Below are 23,266 nucleotides of genomic sequence, written 5' to 3'. Positions count from 1 at the left end.
TGTATCCCCCATAGAAAAGTTTGTAAATCTCTGGTTTTTAAAAGTTTAACAAGACTACCTGTTTCCAGAGGGCTTATACTTTGCTCTTTCTTAGTTTTTATTCAGTAGACCTGTTTCTACTATAATGTATGCACAGATTAAACTTTTTTCTTAGTGTAAAGTCCAGTTAATGTATTTTATGTCATCCTTTATTTTAGCTATGATTTCAGTGTACTGATAATAAGTAATTTCTGTAAAAGTTCCCTTTGAAGTAGAACATAAAAGCTCACTGTTACAGAAAATCTTTTTCAGGGCCTTGCTTGTGTTCCTGTGATAAGTCAGATGGAGTGTTTACATCAGTTTTGGCAGCACAAAAGCAGCAGTGAGGAACAATGTGCAGAGACCACTTGTGCATGAAGCATGGTTACTCCATCTCACTTCCTTAATCTCTGACTTTCTTCACATTATGGGAGTTAGGGGTCTGTAAGAGGAAGTGTGAAATACGCAGCAAATTACGAGTCTGATCAGTTAGCCCAGGTTTGGCGAAGAATGAAGCAGTTTGAATAATGAGGACTGGTAGTGGAGGGGGCAGGGGTAAAGCCTCAAGAATGCTTGCCTGTCTGCTCATGGGGCATTTGTTTGCAATAACCTCACTTGAGTGGTAGTTGTTAACAGCTGCCCTGTTTTTTTCGGGCAGAATATGTGCAAGTTTGTTGCATTTGATATGTCAGATTCCTTTGAGAACTGTGATTGGTTTGTTTTAAAAGGAATTATTGTTATTATTATAACAGTGCATTTTTTTTTTCATTTTTTACCGTCTTAAATGCTTCTTTTCACATCAAATTTAGAAAGAAAACCGGTGTGGGTTTTTCCCAGTGCAAAACATGGTGAAAGAAATCTCTTGGGGTTTTTTCTTCCTCTTAGAGGGCTCAAAGATAAGATTTTGCTTTGACAATGACTGTTTGTGTCAGCGGCTGTCATGAAAGTCAGCACTGCAGCAGCGTTGTCAGCTACACAGAGGTTACTTCTGTGCCCCTGGAGCGTCTTGTAGTATAGTTATCCTGTACAATAGGTTAAAAAGATTATGCCTTATTCCGCTTATATAAGTAAATACAACTTACACAACAAATAGCTTTGTAGTGAATGCTCAAGTTTTGTCTGCAGAAAAACATTTCTGAGGCATCCTAAGTAGGAAATGTTGGTTGTATACATCTAAACAGTATTTTCTGTGTATGAGTGTATAGTTTTTTAAATGTCTGCTAAGTAGCAAGATCAGAAAAAAAAAACTAGAAGGCAACTTAGGTGTTTTTGTTGGAATAAAATGAAGTCTGTCCTTAAAGGCAGAAAGGCAATTGGCAGGAAAAAAGGCAGTGTTCTATTCCCTCTAATGTAGAAAAGTGTCTCTGAGACCAGTCATCTTTGCAGCTTTTTCTAATAAGTTTTTTGTAATAACTGTGAAAACTGGAAAACATACTGGAATAACTTTTCTATGTCAGTGTCTTCCTGGTTGGTTTCCAGAATTGCTGTGATGTTCAGGAATTGCACCCTCTTCTGTTGCCTGTTCTCCATACTGCTGATCTTTCCAGCGCTTAATCCTTGTAATAGAAAAAGTGGTGAAATGAAATGAAATGTATTTGGAAGGAATTAGTTACATTTATGAATGACATAAATATAAATTAGCATCTTCCTCAATGTTAACTGTTACTACATTACAATTTATGCCTTGTTCTTCAACATGACTGGATTTTTTTTTAAACTCTTACGGCATTGAGTAGAAAGCTTGTAAGGATGTTGCTAACAAATTGAATGAATTGCAGAGGTTCCTGGTTTTTTTTTCCATGAGCTTAGTGTCCCAGAAGAGGTGTCATTCTCGTTTTGAGATCACAACATAATACCTTTGATTGTATGGCCCTGAAAAAGGGATAGAAGTGGAAAAAATTTGCTTTCATCTTACCAGATAATAATACAAGTAGGACATGGCAGTCATCTCTTAAATAAATGACACACCTAGTCCTGAATGCCAGTGTCAAATTCTACCGGGTTGTAGGTTGACTCCTTGCAACTCAGCTGGTATTTGATAATTTAAATGCCATTGCTTACCTCACATGAAAATAGGAAGCAAATAGTTTAGTTCAGATATTTTTAATGCAAAATTAATAAGAATTTTAGCCTTCTTGGGAAAGAATTAGTGCTGCATATTTTCACGCTATTGAATCGTAGAAACGTGGTTTGGAAAAGACTGCAGGAGGTTTCTGTTTCCAGCCCTATGCTCAGAGCAGGATCATTACCAAAATAGACCAGGTCAGCCCTGACTTTGTCTTTCTGATTCTTGAAAACCTTCCCAGGTACCTCAATATCTTTGAATAACCTTGTCTCAGTGCTATAAGATGTCCTTGTGAAGAATTTTTCCCTGATGTCCAGCCAGAGCATACCAAGCCATAGTTTTTCTGTTGTTGACCCTTATTTTGTCTGTTACTACCTGGAATAGTGTGTCAAATAAATGTAACTAATATAACTATTTGACATTTGACATTTACGTGTTTTTTGAGGGGGGTAAGGTGTGAGAGTGGGTTGTTACTGTTTTTTGGTGGTGTTTGTTTTTTTTTGGTTTTTTTTTTGTTTGTTTGTTTTTTTTTGTTTTTTCCTGGCCAAAACTGTATACGGGTTCATATTGTCTCCTGTTGTTTTTAGCAAGTCTAAAGACTATAAACCAGAGTTTAAATACATGTATATATTTTTGATATATCTTGAATTGAGTGTGTCCCTGTGTTCATGCTGCTATTCTTAAGTTTACAAGATGATTTTAGTCTTGATGTTGGCCTGTGAATCAGAAGACTGTATTATGTGCATTTTTCTTCATTTGTATAACTATCATAAACTCTTAGTGGCACATCCTTTTCTATCAGGGATTAGTCTGTCCCTGTCAAAGGCTAAAAATATTTTGTATTTTCAAAAATAAAACTGTCTTTATTGGTTGGTTTCAACAATGGCATTTATTGTATGAACTTGCAGGAGGTTTTCAGTTTTCCTGTTTGTACGTTTTATTCTGTAGGAGTACCTAGAGATTCAGGACAGGATTATAGTTTATTGTTCTATCTTACATAAAAATTTTAAAGAAACAGACACTTTTTAACTGGGTGAGGGGTGTTTCTGCAGTAAGCTTTTCTTTACAGAGGTGATATGATTAAAAGTACTTCTTTCTTTCTCTTTGCATCAGCCATCTGCATGCAGTCATACTTCGCTGTTGAGAGTGATGGCAAGGTTTTAATTCTAATTAGCTCAGCTAGAAAATGGAACTAAAAATATGTTCTGAGTGCATAGAAAGGGAATTGGATTCACTAGGGCATCCGTAATGGGGTTGTGGTTCTCCTCATATGTTAGAAAAATCTTTCTAGACCAAAGAAGTTTAGTTGAAAAAATTTTAGACAAATGAGAGTTCAAATCAGATGTGCAGAATTTTTGTTTTTTTACTATTATGCTCTATTTAGATTAGAACACATGCTCATGATAAAAAAAAAAAAAAAAAAATCGTGAAGAAAACACACTTCAGAGAGGTTGGAACAAGATAATATTTGAGGCCCTTTCAGACCAAGATATTCTCAGATTCTGTGAAAACACAAATTTTTTTGGTGGTTGCTTGGAAGTTGTTGTCTAATACAGCTTCTGAAGGGAATTGAGTGAAGTGATTCATGGCTTCTGTAAAACTGGAAGCGCACTCTCCCTGGGACATGTCTGAAGGGGATCTTAAGTTGCTTTCTCTCTCCTCAATTGATATCAATGTCCCCCAGTTTGGTATTCCTTTTCAGGTCTCGTTATTCCTCCATCTCCTCCCTCCTAGAGGAGTTCAGGAAGAAGAGGGAGAAAACAAATCTGACTTCAGGCAGCCCACAGGATAGATATGCTTTCCATGTTCAGGTCTTTACATGACATCTTTCTCACCCTGATCAGGTATTCAGATGATCTTACTAGTTTACACTGAGGAGGCTATGACAGAGGACTTCAGTACAGGAGGCCCATATGGCTTCAGTTTTATGTATACAACTGCTCCAGTTTGTTGTTCTTCTGTGTTTTCAGTGTCAGTCCCCAAAAAAAAGAAAAAAAAAGTTTAAAAAAAGTTAAGTACTAAAAGATTGTTCTGGCCAAATTTGTGTTTTAAAATCTGTAATTTCTGCTGTTCCAAATGGCTCAATTCTTATAACACTTGGATTTTCACTTAAAAAGAACAGTATGTTATGTAAATAAAAGAAGGAACAGTCCATGATTTATACTGTAGTATTTCAGCTTTTAGAATATCTTTATGAGATGGTGCAGTAGTACTTTCTTCCTTCTGTTCTTCCTGATTTTTTTTTTCCTTATTTTCCTTTGTGACACAAGGTCTGGGATAGTTGCATTGTTTTTCTACGTATTAAGAATGATATCAGTAAGTGATGTAACGAAACCTTCTTCTTGTGGAATATGAAGAAGTGGTCTATATGTAGACATGATGAGTAAACAACAAAAATGGAAGGTTTTGTGTTTACCCATGAGTGGAATTTAATTTTGTAATGGAAAATAACATTTATTTAATCCTTAATGGAAATTGTAATGGATTATTTTGGAAGGAGGTGAGGAATGTGAAAAATTCATAGTCAATTATATACTTCTGAAGTTTTGGAATGAAATGGGAATTCAAAAGTAGGTGGGAATATTATGACTATATATGAATATTTACTTTAGTTGGGTCTGGCAGGTAGCATAGTCTAGTAGAATTAATAAAATATGTGACTTGCGGCTAAAAGTTCATGTTTGTGTAGTTCTGGGAATACGGTACTCCCATAAGAGTAGTATACCCTAAATTTACTGTAAAAGTTAAAGAACATTAATTAGACTGATGCTTACATGGGTTGGTGTTATTCCAGCTGTTGAGAAGTAAGTGTGGGACTTGATGGAGCAGGATATGCTTGGTGGAGTTCTGTATTTCAGATGTCTGATACCACACTTGAAGAAGTATGAATTTTTTTTTTTTTCCTGGTATCTTCTGAAGCTTACTGACTTGTAAGGCTGGTTAAATAAGTTTATTTTATTATACGTGCATATATAAACAGATTTATTAATACGCTTTATACAAGAGTTTCTCTTTGCATATATATATACATGAGTTACCATGCTTCTTTTTCCAACATCATTAATGTTTTTGACCTATAATTACTAAAGATATAAATGAAAATCTTAAAATAAAGTGCATTACTAAAAGACAGGGTAAATAAAGATATTTGGAGGTTCTGTTAAGAAGCTGTTCTTGCATTCAGTGTTTATAATCATGATTGATACAGTTATTTCTGCTACTTCATTATTTCAATATTGTAATCATGTCTAATTTGCCTCTAAATGTTAGCCCAAGATGCAAAAGGGAATTAAGCAGTGTGCAATTATAAAAATACTCTGTGCATGGTGAAGAAGGGTAGTTTTGATTATCAAAAATAATTTGTGTTGACCTCTCTTCTGAAGCTGAAGTGCATCAATAACCTTGCACCACTTGAGTGGGGATTGAAGATCTGTGTGTTGCTGCTAAAATTGCTACCCTTTGCAGAGTTTCAGATTTCATCCTGGTAGCTGGGATGTGGGCTGAATGCCATTTCAGTTTGCTGTGTTAGGGATTTACTGGTGCTATTGGGTAGCTCTGATGAGCACTGTGGATACCGCACTGCGCAAAATTACTGTCTTGCATTTCTCTGGGGTGGAAGATTACTTCAGTTATTAACATAATTAGATTTTATTTTAACTTTTAAAATTTAAATGCTTTCTGTAAGTATACAATTCAGACTTTCTTAGCTAGTGGTTATAGAACTGACTTTATTTCAGGACCAGAGATCAGGTGTCACGTCTACCACACCAACTTTTATGATAGAGTTTTGTCCCTGCTTGTTCTGATCAAAAAATAAGATCTGAAACTGAGTGTACCTTTTAAAAAGAGTTCTCTTTCTAATTTCTAAAATGTGCTGTGCTAGTAATACTTTAACTGAGGTGTTTCTTAATAGGCTGGAGAGCGGAGAAGAAACAGTTTTGTTTTGTTTTCTTTGTGGGGATCAGAGCACTGCTAATGTGATTGGATGCCATAGTGATAAGTACTATAAATATCCAAATGTACGAGCCAACATCTGGAAATAAATTTGTAAACACTAAATTCTTTCCATTTTCAAAGGCATTAATTGAAACATTTTCTGCTCTCCCACCTCTTGCTGTGTACTTTTAATTGTGCACATCACGGAAGACAAAAAGGGCATGAAGCCTCTGTCTTCAATTATCCTGGGGAGCAGAGAGAAGTGATCACTAAACCCATTGAAGGAAAATATAATTCAGATTGTTTGTGTTCAAGCTTGTTAGTTTTCTGTCAACAGTGAACCGCTCTTCTGTTTAAATAAAGTCTAAAACTGGGTAGCAGTACAGGTAGTAGCACTTAAAATAGCTGCAGTTTTTATGTCATATGATGGGCTATCTTCAGTAGTGCTGGAGATTCCATGGGTACTTGGAGGCTTGTTGGCAGTGAACCAGCATCCCTATTCAGGTGCTAGGTAAATTTTGCTGTTAGGAATTGAGCTGCCAGATTGATTTCTAAAATTATGGCAATCAAATCCCAAACTGCACCAAGAAAGGATTTCTTCTTTTTTGTCTGTGTGTGTATAGCGTCTTCTTTTTGTTTGGAATGCTTTAGTGTGTTTTATCCTAAATGACTGCAGAAATCATCTCAAATATGCAAGTTATAGTTGGGTTAGAGCTCTATTATCTACAGTAGATCAAGTCTTTTAATCTGAGACTGCTGATATAATTTATAGCAAGTGTGTTTTCATTCCAGGGAGGATGAATTCAGTGGACCAAATGGTGCCTGACTTATATATGATTTGGCAAAAGAATTTCTGGTCTTTCAGGATGAGAAACATTCTGTTAAAGAATTTTCATAATTAGTTACTTATATTTTCTTACTTTTATAATTTAGTTGAATTTATTGCTTTCATTTAATTTAGTTGAATTTATTGCTTTCATTTAATATAATTAAATTTATTGCTTTCATTTAATTTCATTTAATTAGCAATTTAATTATTGTTTTCATTTAATTGCTTTAATTTAATTTATGCTAATCATAAAATTTTCCAAGTCGTTGTGATGTCAGGGCACTAAAATCTTTTGGCATAGGAAGTGGGGGAAAAAAACAACTTTAGAAATTGATTGCCAGTGAAAGAATGGGCAAGCTCTAAACTGCTGTTAACTTTACAAAGCTAAATCCCTTCAGTAGGAAAAGCTGTGATAAAAGACTCTACTAGTCATTATGTGTTTCTCTTCTAATTCACTATCAATTTATTTAAGCATTGATTATAGTTAAAATCAGATCTTTCAGCCAGTCTTGTCAAAGGGTACAAATGGCCTTTAATTTTCAGGATACTTCTAAAAAATGTGACATACAGATTAATTTTAATAGTATAGAACTGTCTTTATGTTACAGACAGACTACTAGCAGTGTAAATAAGCTCTTAAGCATTAATGCATGCATAAAGTTTGGGGTTTTTTTCCCTCCAGCCTTTAAAATTATCCTTCATGTCTTCTTTGTGGATGGACATATAAGGAAATAACAGTTCCCTTCTGGAGTGGAGGCTTGTTTTTTCACAGTACAGAAATCCTCCAAAGACTGCGAGATTTGGTTCTAAATACACCTTCAGAATTAATTCTCCTAATTTCACCACCGTAATGTTTACTTTTTCTCAAACTGTCCTCTAAAAAACACCTAAAAATTAAGTCCTCAGGGTATGTGAAGACTGGGGGTTCTGGAGGAAAAGTTTTTTATGGGCAGTACAGAATTGTGAATCCCTCTCCTTTGTTTTCTGCTGTAGGTAAATTCTGTCTAAATTCTGTCTAATTCTAAATTAGAATTGGAACAACTCTCTGTTACTAATAGTTGTAGTACCTTGGCTCCAGAGGTGTGCCTGAAAAACGGAATGTTAGAACCTGGAGTCAAAACAGTGAAAGCCAAATGATGCATGAAAGCAAAGGATTTTCCACATCTGTTTATTATATTGTAATCAGTTTTGTGGGATGGAATGCAGAAACTCTTCCATATTTTCTTGTTGCCACTGTTGCTTTAAAAAATGCTTCTGTTAGTAATAGGAATCTTGCTATAGGAAAATGCTGGAAGTTCCAGGTGGGTCTTGCACTCCTTTCCCCTAAGTTTGTTGCTACTTTGTTTTGCTTGAATTCGTGAAATTTAAAAAGGTAACCAGGGTAGCTAGTACCACTCAGTGTAAAGAACAGTGGGAGGAAGCAGGTAAAGTTTATAAGTGACATTAGTCTAGTTGTAAGAGTTTGTCTCCTCTTCTTCACTTGGAAAATACAATAATGATACTTAATTTTTGAAGTATAAAATGTGACTTCTTCTGTAGGATATAGAGCTGTGCTAAAATCCAATTAAAAGTTAATCCTCTGTGACCTGATCTGAGTTCCAGATGGTGACCTACATGTGGAGTAGGCTGTTAATTTGTTATCAAAGCCCTGATGTGTCTAAGAAACTTTAAGGGAAGGTGAGATTAGTTTATAGTAAATGAAGGGTAGAGTAGCAAAACTAGGAATATGAAGGTTAGAAAATAGAGTGCTAAAGCTGCTTCTGCAACATTATATTTTACTTCTTTCTGTATTTACTTTACAGGGTTTTACTAACTTTTTTTCTTTTTTTCTTTTCCCAATTTCTTATTTAAATTTTCCCATTTTGTTATTTAAATTTCCCCAGTTTGTTATTGGGGTTTTCCCCAAATCTTAGTAAGTAATTAAGTAGACTGTTAGGCCTGCAACAGACCTACTCCAGCTGAATATTTGCTACTGTTAACATATTACCATCTCTTTTACCATTTGGGGATCTGCGTCTGAAGGAGAGAGACTTCCCCTGTGAGTTAAGTTACTCTTGAGGTAACCGTTGAACTTCTGGGGTTGCCGGGGATGATTTCTGGCCCTTGGAAGGGATGCTCGGTACAGGCATTCCCAAAGTGTGTTCAGTAAATGGCTTGTGGCCCATGAGGTGCTTCCAAGAGGTGCCCAGCAGCAGCAGTGCTGCAGCAAGGCGGGCTGGCTGTGCTTGGCGTCCTGGGCTGACCCAGGTCTGCAGCAGTGGGAAGGAGTCAGGCAGGGACAGGCCTGCAATGAGGCACTGAAGGCCAGCAAGCAGCATCCTCCTGCTCCCTGCACCCAGGGCAGCCTCGCTGCTGTGGCTGCTCACAGCACCTGCTTCTGCCCGTTAAAGGACTTCTTTTTCCATCTGAGTAATGCACATGTGTTCTAATTGTACAGAAGTCTGTGTGATACTTGGAAGAGTTACCAATTAAAGGGCTGTCAGATATTAGAACAGGCTGCCCAGGGAAGTGGTTGAATCACCACCCCTGGAGGTTTTCAAAAGATAACATGTAGATATGGCGCTTGAGGCCATGGCTTTAGTGTGGGACTTGGTAGTGCTGAGTTAATAGTTGGACTTAATGTTCTTGAAGGTCTTTTTCAATCTAAATTATTCTATTCTATGATTATGGGTTGGGCTGGGGCTCCCGAAGTGAGACTACAGAGGTAAGCTAGGAGGCTGACTGCTGTGCAAGGCTCAGCTGAGGGAGATCAGTGGAGGAAATGAAGCTGAAGCGTGAGATTGGGAGAAAAAACGAAGGTGTGTTCTTCCCCACTTGTGTGGCCTGGCATAAAACTGAAGGGTGCTGGTCCTGTTTAGAGCTTTTCCTGGTGGGCTGTGAACCAAGAGATCCACTGCTCTGTGGTGAGGAGAACAGGTACCAGTTGAATCTAAATATTTTAATATTTAATTACTTATAATTATTCCAATAGAAAGACAGTCTTAGTAGAAAGAGGAATTAAACTGTCATTAGTGGATAGTTAGCTCAAAAACATAAACAAAAATGCCAGTCTCCTTGAAAGTGGAATTTAACCTTCTAAAGTTCCTTGACACTGAATTGAGGGCTCTGTTTGTACATGTAGTTATGAAGAAAATATGAGGTATTCATACATACCTTGGTCAACCACATAGTTTTAACTCTCTGGAGTGATAGTGCTCTCTGGGGCCCCTCAGGTTTTGCTCTGATCTTTGTGTTAGCATCTCTTTAATGCTCCTCATGTGAGTTTGTCTTCACTTGCACATCCTTTGCCATTGATTTCTTAGGTGAGGTAATTTTGCTGCTGAAAGGTATCAGCCTAGCTAATCTGGGAATGTTGTTGTAGGGGATGGTATAAGAGGCAAGTTAGAGAGTTGGGATAATATAAATAAGTTGCCTGTCAAGACTGAGAAAGCACAACTTGCATCTGTCTTGGTATAGGAAAGGGTAGGTATGTACCTGGCACTGAGTGTTCTCTTGCAGAGAACAAAAATACCTAGAATTATCCTCCTGTGGAGAGCAGGGGTGGATTTCTGTTCTGATGGGCTAAGTTATTCTAGTTTTTTAAGTCATCCCTAACTGGGGATGAAAAAATAATGCCAGCAAGAAGTGGTATCTAATGGCTGTTGAAGTAGATGGTATTTGGGGCATGGGTATCTTGCAGATACAGAAAAGGAGAAAACAGATATATTGTGGCATCCACAGTATTTTTTCCCCTTTAGCCATTATTTTTAAAGAAGGTCCTAGGGGGATATTTGATTTCTTCATGTCTTCACTCTTAAGTGCTTCTTGTTGGAAAATGCAATTGGAAGCTGTAGATGGCCTTCATAAAAGGGCAAATGCAAGTTAAGATCTAGACTTCTAAAAAATGAGACAGCTAACTACAAAAGAAACTCCCTGTGGCAGTATAGGTTTTCACTCATGCTTCTGCTTCAATGAAATCAAGTTGCCTGTTTACGTGACTGCTGTTCTGGAATATTGCTTTATCCTCTTATCTGGGGGGGGTGAAAATAGAACCTGTTAATCTAAAAATTGTTCTACTTAGTTATATAACCGTTTCTTAAAAATAGCTCTTAGATGGCTGGAGAAGATAGATGCTGTGGGATTCAAATTTCTCTTGGTTTGTGCTCTTTTGCATAGTGCATCCACTTTGCATGCATGATATTTTTTACTATTTTGTGGTGGCCAGCTGCATGTAACTCACATGTGGTTTATTTGAAGAGTGTTGCCCCACTCTATGGCAGCCTGTGAACATCCTGGAGCACAGCACAGAGAGCTCTGTGTATAGCACCTGAGAGAGACTCAGGTGCTATACATGTATGGCAGCAAAATAGCACCAAAGCTGAAGCTGAGTGTAGAGAGGCACATCAAGAGAACACACTGAGATTGGGATGTTTCTTTGTATGTGTCACTTACTGCTGCAAAAGTTTAGCCTTTTGGAAATGGTTGTTCAAAGTATCCTTTATTCTGTTGTATTTCTAGGAATCATTATTATATTTGACTGTGGGTTTATGATATTCTTGGTTGAAGAGGCAAAGTGCATAAATCAAAAGGTTTATTGTATTCTGGTAAAACATGCTCATTCTTTTAAGACAATTCTATCTTAACATGCTCAGTTTTCTCATCTAAAGAGACCTTTATGTAAGTTAGATTAGCCTTTCTCTTTACAGATTAATTTAGCAAATGGCCATTGCAAGCTTGGACCAATAGCAGTCATGAATAACTTGTTTTCAGTGACTGATACGGAGTAAAAATTTGCTCTTGGGCTTACCTGCTGTTTGCTTTAGACTATTTGCTCAAATAAAATCTGTGAAATATTTTCTGCTTCAGTTAAATATCCCATGGTATTGTATTTGTCACTTGTTTTTTTATGAATCTGTACTTTCACATTTCTCTACCATTGGAATCTGGAATAATTGAGTAGAGTGTGGAAAACAAGAATAGTATCTTGCAGTAGTTGACTTGTAATTTATTTTTCTCTACTGAATAATCTTTTCCTGTAAAAGAAGTTTTGCCTGCTGCTTTTTGAAATGTGTGCCTGTTTGTCAGAGCTGCCCTTGTTGCACAGAACCAATGCCTCCCTTCATTTTGGAGTGGCAGCATCTCACCTCTGTACACCACTACTTTCCTTTACAGTTCCCTGTTATATCATCTGAATCTGGGTTTCAGTTAAGTGAGCTAAGTTGACCCAGATCTGGCTCAAGAGTAGAAGTTACTAAATTTTTTCGAAGATGCTTCTCTTTTGGAGTTGTGGATTCCCCATCTGAGTATTATTAGCCTAGATATTGCTGGGTAAATTGGCACTTCACAGAAATATTAATAGGCAGTACTCTTTTGTGTCCTGAAATACCAGTTATGCTAGATCCCTTGGGCAGGACAGATATACCTGGTGTGTATCTGGTATGTTGGGGGCGTAGGGGTTTTCTTTTTACTCTGTGCATATATATACCTAATGAGTGTTAAGACCTCAGGTTTGCTATACCACTCACATGCACTTGCTTTATTTCTGTATTTGTTTTCCCCTATCAAAAACTGTTGCACTGCCTTGGTGCAGTCTTCCTGAAGTCAACTTTTGCAAAACACAAACTGATGTCAAAAGTTTTTGTTAAGCTTCGTTTATTGAAACACATGTAAAATTTTATTATTTGAGTCTTATAATTGGTACTACCAAACAGCTAGTTTAAAGAAGTTTATTTTAAAGTGGAATGTGGAACATTTTATCTAGTGTCTTGCACAAAAAAAAATTCGAAACCCAAACCAGCTATTTAAGTCAGGGGAATGTGTATTAACTTTAATGAGGAGTGTTTTGGATGACGGGTCATTCTGTCGAAAGTATTTTAATGTCAGTTACTAATGAGAACTTTGACCTCAAATCTGACTGCAGTGGCACACAGGAGTAAACTAACACTTTCTACAGAGCTTGTCTCATGTGTAGTGTTTTTTTAACTGATCATGTAGGATCAGAAAAGCAAATGTTACATCTCTGTGTGCTTCATTTTGGTAGTGATTTTGTTTTGATCACCCCTGTGAAATTCTTTGGGAAGATGCTCAGATTGCCTCTTGTCATCTAAATTAAGTGACGGAATTAAGAACCTTGGCTCTTGAAATGGGATGTCGAATGCAGAGATTGATTTGTAGTGATAAGGTGAGATCATATGAAGGTGTGGTCCCTCTGAGTTACTTAGTTCTGTGTTCTCGTTGCTAGAATCTTAAGAACTTTGCTGATGAGGTTTTTGCCAGGTCTGCTATCTCAGAAGGTGTGGTGGGAGCCTGATCTTAAGGTACAGGGATGACCTCTGAAGCATAGGACAACACTCTTTAAATAAATCAAAGCTGCTGAGTGTTGGCAGTTCCCTAATGAGACTTCATCAAAGAGCGGATTTGTGAAAGAGTATTTCAGTACCAGAAATACTACAACTTATTACAAAGTAGCAGCTCCTATAAGGCACATTCCTTGTCAGTACTGTTTTCTAGGGAAAATACTGTGTTTTCAGGTAAATCTAAGTGAAACAAGGCAACCCTTTGCATGGCAAGCTGAAAACAGGATATGAATAATGCGAAAATAGGGAAATACAAGTTATTTTCTTTGAGTAAATATTTTTCATTTGCTCAGTGAGGAGGTATAATTTTCTCTTGTTCAGTGACAGTCTTTGTTAAACTTTAATAAATTTTAGAACATACTTTTCACTGCCCTTTTTTGTATTATTTGTAAATTGAGAGTGTTGTCCTCATTGCTTACTCTGAGTATGATTGTTGCTACTCTATCACCTCTCTGTGAAACAAGGGAGAAAGTATCTTTGCCTGAAGAGCGTGGAAAAGAATGAGAAGTCACAAGAGGGGGAGAAGCAAATTCATTAACTATAGAGGAGGAGAATAAGGAAGATGGATACCAAATGGCCAGGTCTTAATAAATTAGATGGGATATTTCTGTTCAAGTATGTTCATATGTACACAGCATTCCCTTTGTTTGTAAGGATGTCTAAGAAGCTTTTTGCCATTTGCAGGAACTCAGTGTTACGTCTGCATTTCTTTCCTTGCACAAGTGTGCCATCCTGGATGTACTTATAAGTGCAGATTTTACTCTTTCCATCATGGATTTCTGCTTTACTTACTAAAAATTCTCTAAAATTGCCTTGTAGTATTTTTTGATATCTGTACATTGTAGGAAGCCTGTGAGGCTGTCATACCATTTATTCCTTCTTCCATCTCTCTACAATAACATTGCTCAGGGATAGCAGCTTTACCAGTATTTAATCTGAAAAAAAGTCCTAAAAGCAATAAAATTGCTTCAGCTTTTGAAAATCCCGTCTCAACTTCAACTTTCTAAGTTCACATTTATATTATTCAGCATTGTACTGGTCAAATTATTTGTGAATAACATAGCTTTTAAATTCCTTCACCTTTTAAAACTAGCAAGTTTTTAGGTACAACTTGCATTCCTTTGGTATGCAACACAGTAGATTACAGAAAATCCCATACAATTATTGTGAAACAAAGTAGAACTGACTCAGAGTTTGCAACCCACATCTTATGTAAAAGAATTCTGATTGATACTGGCAGTACAGTGATGGTGATGGTCAAAGGCAGTGAACTTCCTTCTTTTTTCCAACTGACATTAATTGGACTTGTTTCTAAACACCACATGACTGTTTCTGCTTTGAAGGCATAGATGTTTTACTGGCAGTAAGTATTTTAGCATTTAATATTATTTAAAAATAACTTTAGTTAGTACTATGCTTTTCCTCTAGTAAGTTTTTTGTTAGTTATTTTTTTATATTAGTTCCTTGCTGTTCAAACACAGAACTTTATAAACAGATAATGTTTAGGAACTCTTTCTCATACAAAACTTGTTAAGTGTCTGAACAGTTCCCTGCTTTGTCTGCAGTGCTTCCTTCCTTTTCTGCCACAGCTTTCTGTGATGCATGCTCTTATTTATTCATTGGAAAAGAGTTATTTGCAAAGATTCCTTCCTTCATTCACCTGATATTTTGACATAGTAAACTTGAAGTAATATGAAAAAGGCTTGTAAAAATAATGATGAAGAATTCTAGACAATACAAAAAAACTCAAAAACCCAACAAACCAGCCAAGCCCAAACCATTCCTGTGAGTACTGCTGCACCCTGGAAAGGCATGCTTTTGCTTCAGAGGATGATGAGTCAGTCTGCTTAGGACTTTTTACAAGAACTGGCCTCCTGCCTGGCCACTTTGAAATGTCTCATATGGCTCATCTGAGTATCTCTGTTGCATTAAGGCCTGTCCAGTTTGTTTCGACTAGGTAGGCAGGGAGGAACACACGTGTAGCATCAATACTACTGTCATGGCACATCATCCCAATATCTTTGTCTTTCAACCAACTCCCAGGAGAGTTAGACACTTCTGTTGTTGAAAACAGCTGTTTTGGAGATTATGGGAAGTACTCATATGGTTGCATGGTAGATGGAAGACCCATGGCTCCTTTAGTCCTATGCTGGATGCTGGAATTGTTTGTAGCCTGTTGCTGGGGGCCATGCAGTTAAGAGCTACAGAACAGTTCAGAGGAACTGAGGTCCTGTGATGAATGCCAGAGCTTTGGTTCACTAAACCACAGCCAGAATCAAGACCTTCAATTGTATAATGGAGGCTTGACTTCCCCTGTTTATCTTCTGCTCAGTATAGAATAAGAGTAGTTCAGTTTATTTTCCTAGATGGGGGTAAACTATGTCAGTGTTTTGGGGGGTGGGTGGGAAGCGAGGACCGGAAGAGAAGGTCAGCTGTTTTTAGTAGTATTGTCTTTCTCCATGATCAGGGCACTCTAATTATACCCTGGATAAAATATCAAATTTCAAAGTCCTTCGCACAAGGAAGATTCACCGCTTTTCAGTGGCATTAGATACATATGCATCCCATAAATACCCGTATCAAATATATTTTGATTTTGATTAATATTGAGTAGCTGTATTAGTTTATTACTCTGCTATTGTTTGATAATATCTTATCTGGAATAGTGAAGAATTTGTCTGAGGTGTATCTTATATGGGAGTTCTCATACTACTGGTATAATTTTGCAGCTTAAGAAGTTGTTGAGGGTTACAGTGAACCTTTTCTGACTCGTGTGTTTTGACTGACTTTTGGGCAACAGATAAGGAATTTAAGTAGATACATGAGGGTCGTGTGTTTGGCCTAAGAAATTACTTCATAGGTTCTTCTTCCAGTAATTAAAAAAACATAGCACAGGAAAATGCAAATGAGTAGGAGGTGTTGATTAACTTTATATTGAAGAGTTTCTTTCTTCTACCCCTCTTTCAGAAGAAAGTGCCTGCTGTGCTCTCTCTTTGTGATTAATTTTTTATTAAGACCAAAATTGGTCCTGTTACATAACTTTCTTTGCCAGATAAGCAGTAATTAAATATTTCAGAAGTGTAACAGAAGATGGTTAGAAAGCCATATGAAATGTTCTTCATTTTTTTTCCCATCTGCTGTTATCATATGGTAGAAGTCTTGTAATGTGTTTTTAAAATAGCATTCTTTCAATTCTCTTATTTATGTGGCTTTGGGTGTTCTGGATCAGGTATTAAAGTGTCATGCCTATTAGAAAAGTACTCCAGGGAGTTTTGTGGTGGGACCCAGAAAAAGTTATTAGGATAATTGAAAAGAAAAAATTGTCATATAATCTTACTTCTGCTGAAAGGAAAATCTTTCAAGTAGCATCTAGCTACTTTTATATCCTCGCGTCTCTTTTGGCTTTCATTAAAGAGAGCCGTTTTAAGCTTTGCAAGACTCTGGAGACACACAAGCCATGCTTGAGAGTGTTTGTAATTTTCAAATAAATACCAGATCCAAGAAGTAAACCCCAAGTAATCCCAAGGAGAGAGCACTTTGAGTTCTGAACTGGCATTTGCGTACCCCCGCCTGTGTGCAAGGGAAAAACCTGCTGCTTGGATAAAGTTGTCTTTGGCTGGATTTGGCCAGATGGCGCTTGTTCCTGTGTCTGCAGAAGAGGAAGAAATAATGTCTCTTAAGTTTCATGATGCTTTGTGTATTCTCTCCTATTTTCAATGAAACCTACAAATTTCCTGCTTTTAGTGTTGTGAGATGTTTCCAAAGGCAGACTGGTTCTCTTTCCAGCTGAGCCTGCAGGCAACGCAGACTTGAGCAATATGCTCTAAGAAAAAGTGTGAATTTCCTCATATGTTTCAGTGAGCATTAATGGGAAGACTAATTAGGACAACTTGAAGCCAAAATTACTGTGTTTCTCTTTGAGACAAATTATTGGAGACATCCATCAGCTGTACTTGGATATAAGTGGTATTCCGAGTTCAAATCTGCTTGAAAAGTTTAGAATTGGAAGTGAAGCAAAGAAGTTTAAATCTGGACTCAAAATTAATTTATTTTTAGTTTAATTAAATTTAAAAGAAAGAAAAATAAAAATCTACCACATATTAATAAGTAATTTAATCTAATAACTGAAGGAGATAATATATTTTTAATTATTATTGGTTTTAATTTTAGTTTGAAAACCATGTATGGGTAACATTAAGGTAGTATTTTAGATGGAAGATGCTATATTAAATACTTTGATATATTTTTTACTATATTAAGTTTTACAGATACATGTATACATGATTTATTTTACCTTTCTCTTGCAGATATGTTTCTACTCCTAGAAATCTGTATAGCCTAAAACATAGGTCAGTTATTTTTGAATCCTAATACACTCTTATTTTCTTTGGATGTAAAAAGGCCTGGGACTGCTTCCTTTGCTGGACTCACTTAGTGCTGTGTCAGATTCAGCTTCTAGGTAAGGTTCAGTACAAAGGTTAGTTTTCTTGGATGTTACAAAGCCAGCAGCTTCAAGCTAAGGAGTTACCTGTACAGGAGGAGATGCATTTCTTTCTTCTGTGCACTTCCATCCCTGCTTTACCTGCGAGTCTTTTCCTGAAGAAAAACATTGTGAGAAAAGTAACTAGAAATAAGAACCAAGAAATGCTGCAAATGAAAACAATTGGTCACCACTGGCTGACTGTTGCCTCAGTAGCAACCCCCCAAACCAGCTTTCTCCCTAGTTTTATTGCTGAGCATGGTGCCATAGGATAGATGGGGTCAGCTCTTCCAGTTGTGTCCCCTCCCAGCTCTTTGTGCACCACCAGCCTCCTCACTGGTGGGCTGAGAAGCAGGAAAGGCCTTGACTATGTGTAAGGACTGCTTAGCAGGCGCTAAAATATCTGTAAAGCACCAACACAGTCTCCAGAACAAATCCAAAACATAGCTCCATACCAGGTACTGTGGAGGAAATTAACTCCTTCCCCGCCAAACACAGCACAGGAAGCATACTTGGAAATTGATGAGATCCAGAATGTTGAAAAACTGTGTCCAAGTGACCATTATTAAACAGGCTTGTCTACAGCACTGCTGTTTTACGAAGGGCATTTGTTGAATTGCTCTGCCGTCAAAAAATGGAAAGAGAGGTGATGGAAGAGGAACCAGTCTTGAGGTTCCTAAACACCTCTACTGTTCGTGTTACAGAAGCTCCCTATATATATGTGTTTATATGGAGTTGGGGGAGAGATTAGTCCATCCTGTCACCTTAAGGCTGGCAATGGTTTCTTTGGCTCACAGGCTGAGAATTTTATCTGAAGCTGCTGTTGCCAATGCTTAGTGCGCTTTTCTTATTGTAATCATGACACCTGAGCAAAATAAACTTGAAAATGTCCCACTTTAATAAGTTTCCATTCTTATGGTTTAGAGTGATCTAGAAGGCCCTATTTTGTCAAGAAACCTCTTTGCTTCTATTTTTTGCATTTCACCTTGAATTTGATATTTTTTCCTATCTTAACTAATGTTAATGAGCTCTGTGTTGCACTTATTTACGTAATAAATTTCTCTTCACAGATCATTCAACTTCAAGTGGTACATCATCATTTAAGCCCAGCCGATCACTGGTTTCAATTCCCACTGCCCATGTGATGCTGTCTAGTGCCAGCTCTTCACTTTCCAAACACAGGGAAGCTTTCAAGTCTGATGGCTCAAAATGGAGTACAAGCTTTGTACGGTCAGGAGGAGGCAGAAATCAGGGAGCCCTGGACAATTCTCTTGACATGAAAGATGCAAGACCCGTAAGAAAATGGTCCTCCTTGTCTAAACTCAGCTCACCAAATAATTTCAGCCAAGATGGAAGTAGTCATTCAGTGGAATACAGGGCTGGTACGGACAAAGCTGTGCCACCTCAATTAAGAACAAGTGGGCCAAGTTGTTTGTGTGACAGCATGGAGTTGCTAAAAATTGAAGACAAAGAAGTGGGGAAAAGAAGATCTTCTCTACTAGACTGCAAATACAAATTTGAAACGTGCAGCAAAGACGACTTTGTTTCAGACTCCCCAAGCAGGAGACACGCCTTAGACTTGACCTACAGTGCCTTACCTGACAGCAAACCTCCGGCAGGCGGCTGCGAAGCTTTCGGCCAGAGGTACGCGACACTGGGACAGCAGGCTGTGAGCGGAGCTCCCATACAGCCGGCAGTGAGGACTCAGATGTGGCTCAAGGAGCAGCTACGGGCAAACCCCCTGGACTGCAGGCCTGCTGAGGAGCCCTGTGGTGTGCCTGCATGGCACATGCAGCAGCTTGGAGACTTTAGAGTAGCAGGTGACCAGCCTACGCAGGTAAGGCCAGAGCTTGGTGTGTGCTGCCATCATGTGGCATCCTGAGTTATACCTGAGGAATAACAGGCAGTTTTAAATGGAACAGGAGAGGGAACGGGTCCTTGTAACCAGGTGATGTTTTTTTAAGCTTTGGTTGGGGCTATTGCTGCTTGTTTCTCAATATTATGTTTGGGTTTTCTTTTATTTCTGCTGTCTGCTTACACTTTACTCTGATTCATTGTGCTTGTCTGCATGGAACTAATGTCTTCATGTGAAGCTGAGCACAGGAAGAGATTTACCAAGTAGCCTTTTTAGTAGTTTTAAGAGTAACTGTATAGTAGGGGAAATGTGAAAGTATTTTTATCTGCATGAGATTACAAAGAGGCTGCGTTCATGCATTCAGCAAAATAAGAATGACTTTTGTGTAGTTCAGGGGTAAATGAATATTAAATCTCCTTATGCCTAGCACTTAAAAATGGAATTCAGTTTGATATTACTGCTTATTTTTTAACTAATACAAATCAACTAACAGTAGTCAACAATCTGGTTTATTTAAATAAGATCGTGTGTGGTTGATGTGTCATACTTGAAATATTTTTATATAGAGATTATCAAGCACATAGTGCTTAAGAGATAGGTAGCCCTTTCTAACATTGCAATTCAGTCTTTGTTTCCAGCTCTTCCCCTAATGGGGAAATACAGTTTGTGAAGGAAGGCAGTATTTAAAACCTGCACATCCATGTTTACCTGTGTAGTAAGTTTGGCTTGACTTGACAAAAAAATTGCAGATTATAAATTTCTCTGAAAGGCATTTTAGGATTAGACTAGGATATTATCTCAGCAGAGATAATCTAGCAGTATGTTCAGATTTCCTGTTTTCTTCAGCCTGAAGTACAAGAAGTAATTTACAAGGAGTTGTGCTCAAGTTTTGTTGTTCCTTCTGTTGTATATTGGAAAGAATGACAAGTTTAGAGATTCTTAACATCCAATTTTGCTCTGAATGGTGATCTGGTTTTGGTTTTTGCTGGTGTTTTCAGTTTTTGTTATGTTCAATTTTTATGAGGTTGGTTTTTTTTGTTAGTTTTTTTTGTTGTTTGTTTTTGTTTGTTTTTGTTTTTTAACTGAAGAAAATTGAAGCCAACTAATATGGTCAAATGAATAGCAATCTCTAAGGGTTTGTCTAAAAATCTGACATTGTTACAGGTAGACACCTTTATTGCCGCAGAAACCCTCATATTTCCCTAAGCACTTCAAAGATTCTGGTGCTGATAAATTCCCCAGGTAGGGAGCAGAGGCTGATGGGGTCCTCTCAGAACTGAATTGACAGAGATGGGCTCAGTGCTAAGGCTGGGTCCAGGGTACTGCCAGCTGGACTCTGGGCACTTGGCACCTGCTGGTGGCATTGAGCACATGAAGGGTTTGGGAAGTGACAGCAGGGTACCATCAGAGACCTTGGTCTATCCATTCCTTCAGGTCTTCCCAAACACCTGAGATGTGTGGCTGGCTGCAGCCAGCAGTGGTGCCGTCTGTGAGATTTGTGATCAGGTTACTGTGCCTGGTGCTTCTCTTCTTGGATTCAATGTACAGAATGACAGAATATTAAGGGTTGGAAGGGACCTTAAAGATCATTTAGTCCCAACCGCCTCTGCCATGGTCAGGGACACCTCCCACTAGACCAGGTTGCTCAGAGCCTTATCCAGCCTGGCCTTGGACACTACCAAGGTTGGGGCATCCACAACTTTGCTGAGCAACCTGTTTCTGTGTCTTACCACCCTCACAGTAAAGAATTTCTTCCTAATATTCCACCTTAAATTTCCCCTTTTTCAGTTTATACCCATTACTCCGTATCCTATCACTACAGTTTCTGTGAAGGAGCTCCAGTAGGGCCCCTTCAGATAATGGATGGTTGCTATGAGGTTTCCACTCAACCTTCTCTTCTCCAGGCTGAAGAGCCCTGCCTTCCTCAGCCTGTTTTTGTTGGGAAGTGCTTCAGTCCTCTTACCAATTTTGTGGCCTCCTTTGGATTTGCTCCAACAGTTCCACGTTCTTTTTTATGCTGGGGATACCAGACCTGTATGCAGTACCCCAGATGGTGTCTCACAAGTTTTATTTACTTATTTGCTTCATTTAGGCAAAGGTCTCTTCATCATCTTATATGTGCCTTTAAAACACATTGTTTTTACTTAGATCAAAAGAACTCCCAGCTTTTGTCCTTCATATCTCAGAAGTGCTTTGTCCCTCTGATCTTGTTTAAATGTAGTATGAAGGCAAAGTTAAATGTTTGAAACAGATGATGTATGTGTTATTACAGTTACTTAAAAGCTTTCATCCATGCAGGCATTGCTACCGAGCTGTATTTGGAGGATAGAGCCAGCAGGGGGAACACCAGCATTATTTATCTTTGACTTTGATTCACAAACAGTGCTGCACCTTTTCAGGTTTTTGAGATTTGACATTTTGCCTAAAACTGGCTATTGTTTTGGTTTATTTTGGTTTTTTGTTTGGCTTTTTTTTTTCCCACCTGTAACTTTTACATCTCTGTGGAGGAAATTCCTGATGGTCTTAGCAAGCACTTCCATCAGCATGATCTGGAGTCATATTGCTGGGCCTTGAAATGGGATCTGTTTCAAAGCATGTGCAAGAGGCTTTAGGCTCTTAGAGCCATCCTCTGCTGGCCCTCCCTGCCCTCCTGTCTTTCTGACAGAGGTTGCACCTGTGAGGAGGAGAGATGCCAGAAGCAATGAAGAAATAAGAATGATTCTTCCTGTCTTGACACCTGTGTTTTAAAGAAACGTCAGCATCATTTTGGTGCGGCTTTTTTTCAGAGATCACGTGTACCTGGGAACTGCTGTTTTATTATTTCTGAGAAACCAAGAGAACTGCAATCCTAAGTGGAATATATATCTAAGAAAGAGAGTAGAAGGCCATAGAGGAAGCTGATCATTTATAAAAAGGGCAAAACCCAGAATTCAATATAAATTTTTAAATTTTTTTCTTTTCCTTTTAGTGAGGGTTACTTTTCCTTTTTTACTTTTAATACATATATATCCTGTTGGAAATGTAGTGGTTTTTCTAGGACTGAAAAAAATCAGTTTATCATTATTTTTCTTTAAAACTACTAGTGCCATGAACAGAGAATACAACAAGCTTTGCTTTTAACTGTTAATCTAGAGCAGTTTTGTGCATCTTTAAGACAGCTGCACTCTGTAGCCTCCACTCTACCAGCCTATCACTAATGAAGTAAGAATAGACAGCAACAATTTTCTGAGTTGATTTTGAGGACCAATGGTTCAGGAATAGCTGTTGGACTTAATAATACACACTACAAATAAGTTTTTATGTCCTCACAGACTAATATAGACAGTTGACCATAGAAAACACCAATTCAGAGTTGATTATTCAATCTTTCTATTTGTTTACTCCACAGACTAACAGGAAGTATAATGTAACAGCTCAAAAGCTGTTCTAAGGTTAATTACCTTCAAGCTTAAGATTTTCTGCTTCCTTAGTAATCTGAAGTTGACTGAACTCAGTGGTTGTTCTTACACTTTGCTCCCCAAATTAGAATGCCTACCTATCATGTGGCTTTTCCATTCCAATTATAAACCATGGGTTGTAAAGTAAAATTTCCTGGACATTGTAAGGGAAGCTCAGAGTGTTGGGTAGAAGACCTACAGCTACATTGTGATTGTCCTTCAGGATCTGGTCAAGGTGGCAACTGCAGAAAATGTACTGTGGAACAACAGAATGCCCCTTAGAGAGGGTGCATCCTTCAGCTGTGGGTGTG

General features: G+C 37.9%; 1 protein-coding gene across 4 annotated transcripts in view; it reads left to right on the top strand.

Annotated features, from left to right (window-relative positions):
* CEP85L (centrosomal protein 85 like) overlaps window positions 1-23,266 on the top strand; it is a 134,786-nt gene that overhangs the window by 52,026 nt on the left and 59,494 nt on the right. For all 4 annotated transcript variants that reach the window (XM_030267794.4, XM_072926806.1, XM_030267796.4 and 1 more), the window contains one exon: window positions 18,734-19,500. In XM_030267794.4, the coding sequence (XP_030123654.4) occupies window positions 18,734-19,500 (767 nt within the window). The remainder of the gene's footprint in view (window positions 1-18,733; window positions 19,501-23,266) is intronic.

Source organism: Taeniopygia guttata, chromosome 3 (assembly GCF_048771995.1).
Source record: "Taeniopygia guttata chromosome 3, bTaeGut7.mat, whole genome shotgun sequence".
Classification (NCBI taxonomy): domain Eukaryota; kingdom Metazoa; phylum Chordata; class Aves; order Passeriformes; family Estrildidae; genus Taeniopygia; species Taeniopygia guttata.
This window is presented reverse-complemented; position numbering and strand designations above follow the sequence as displayed.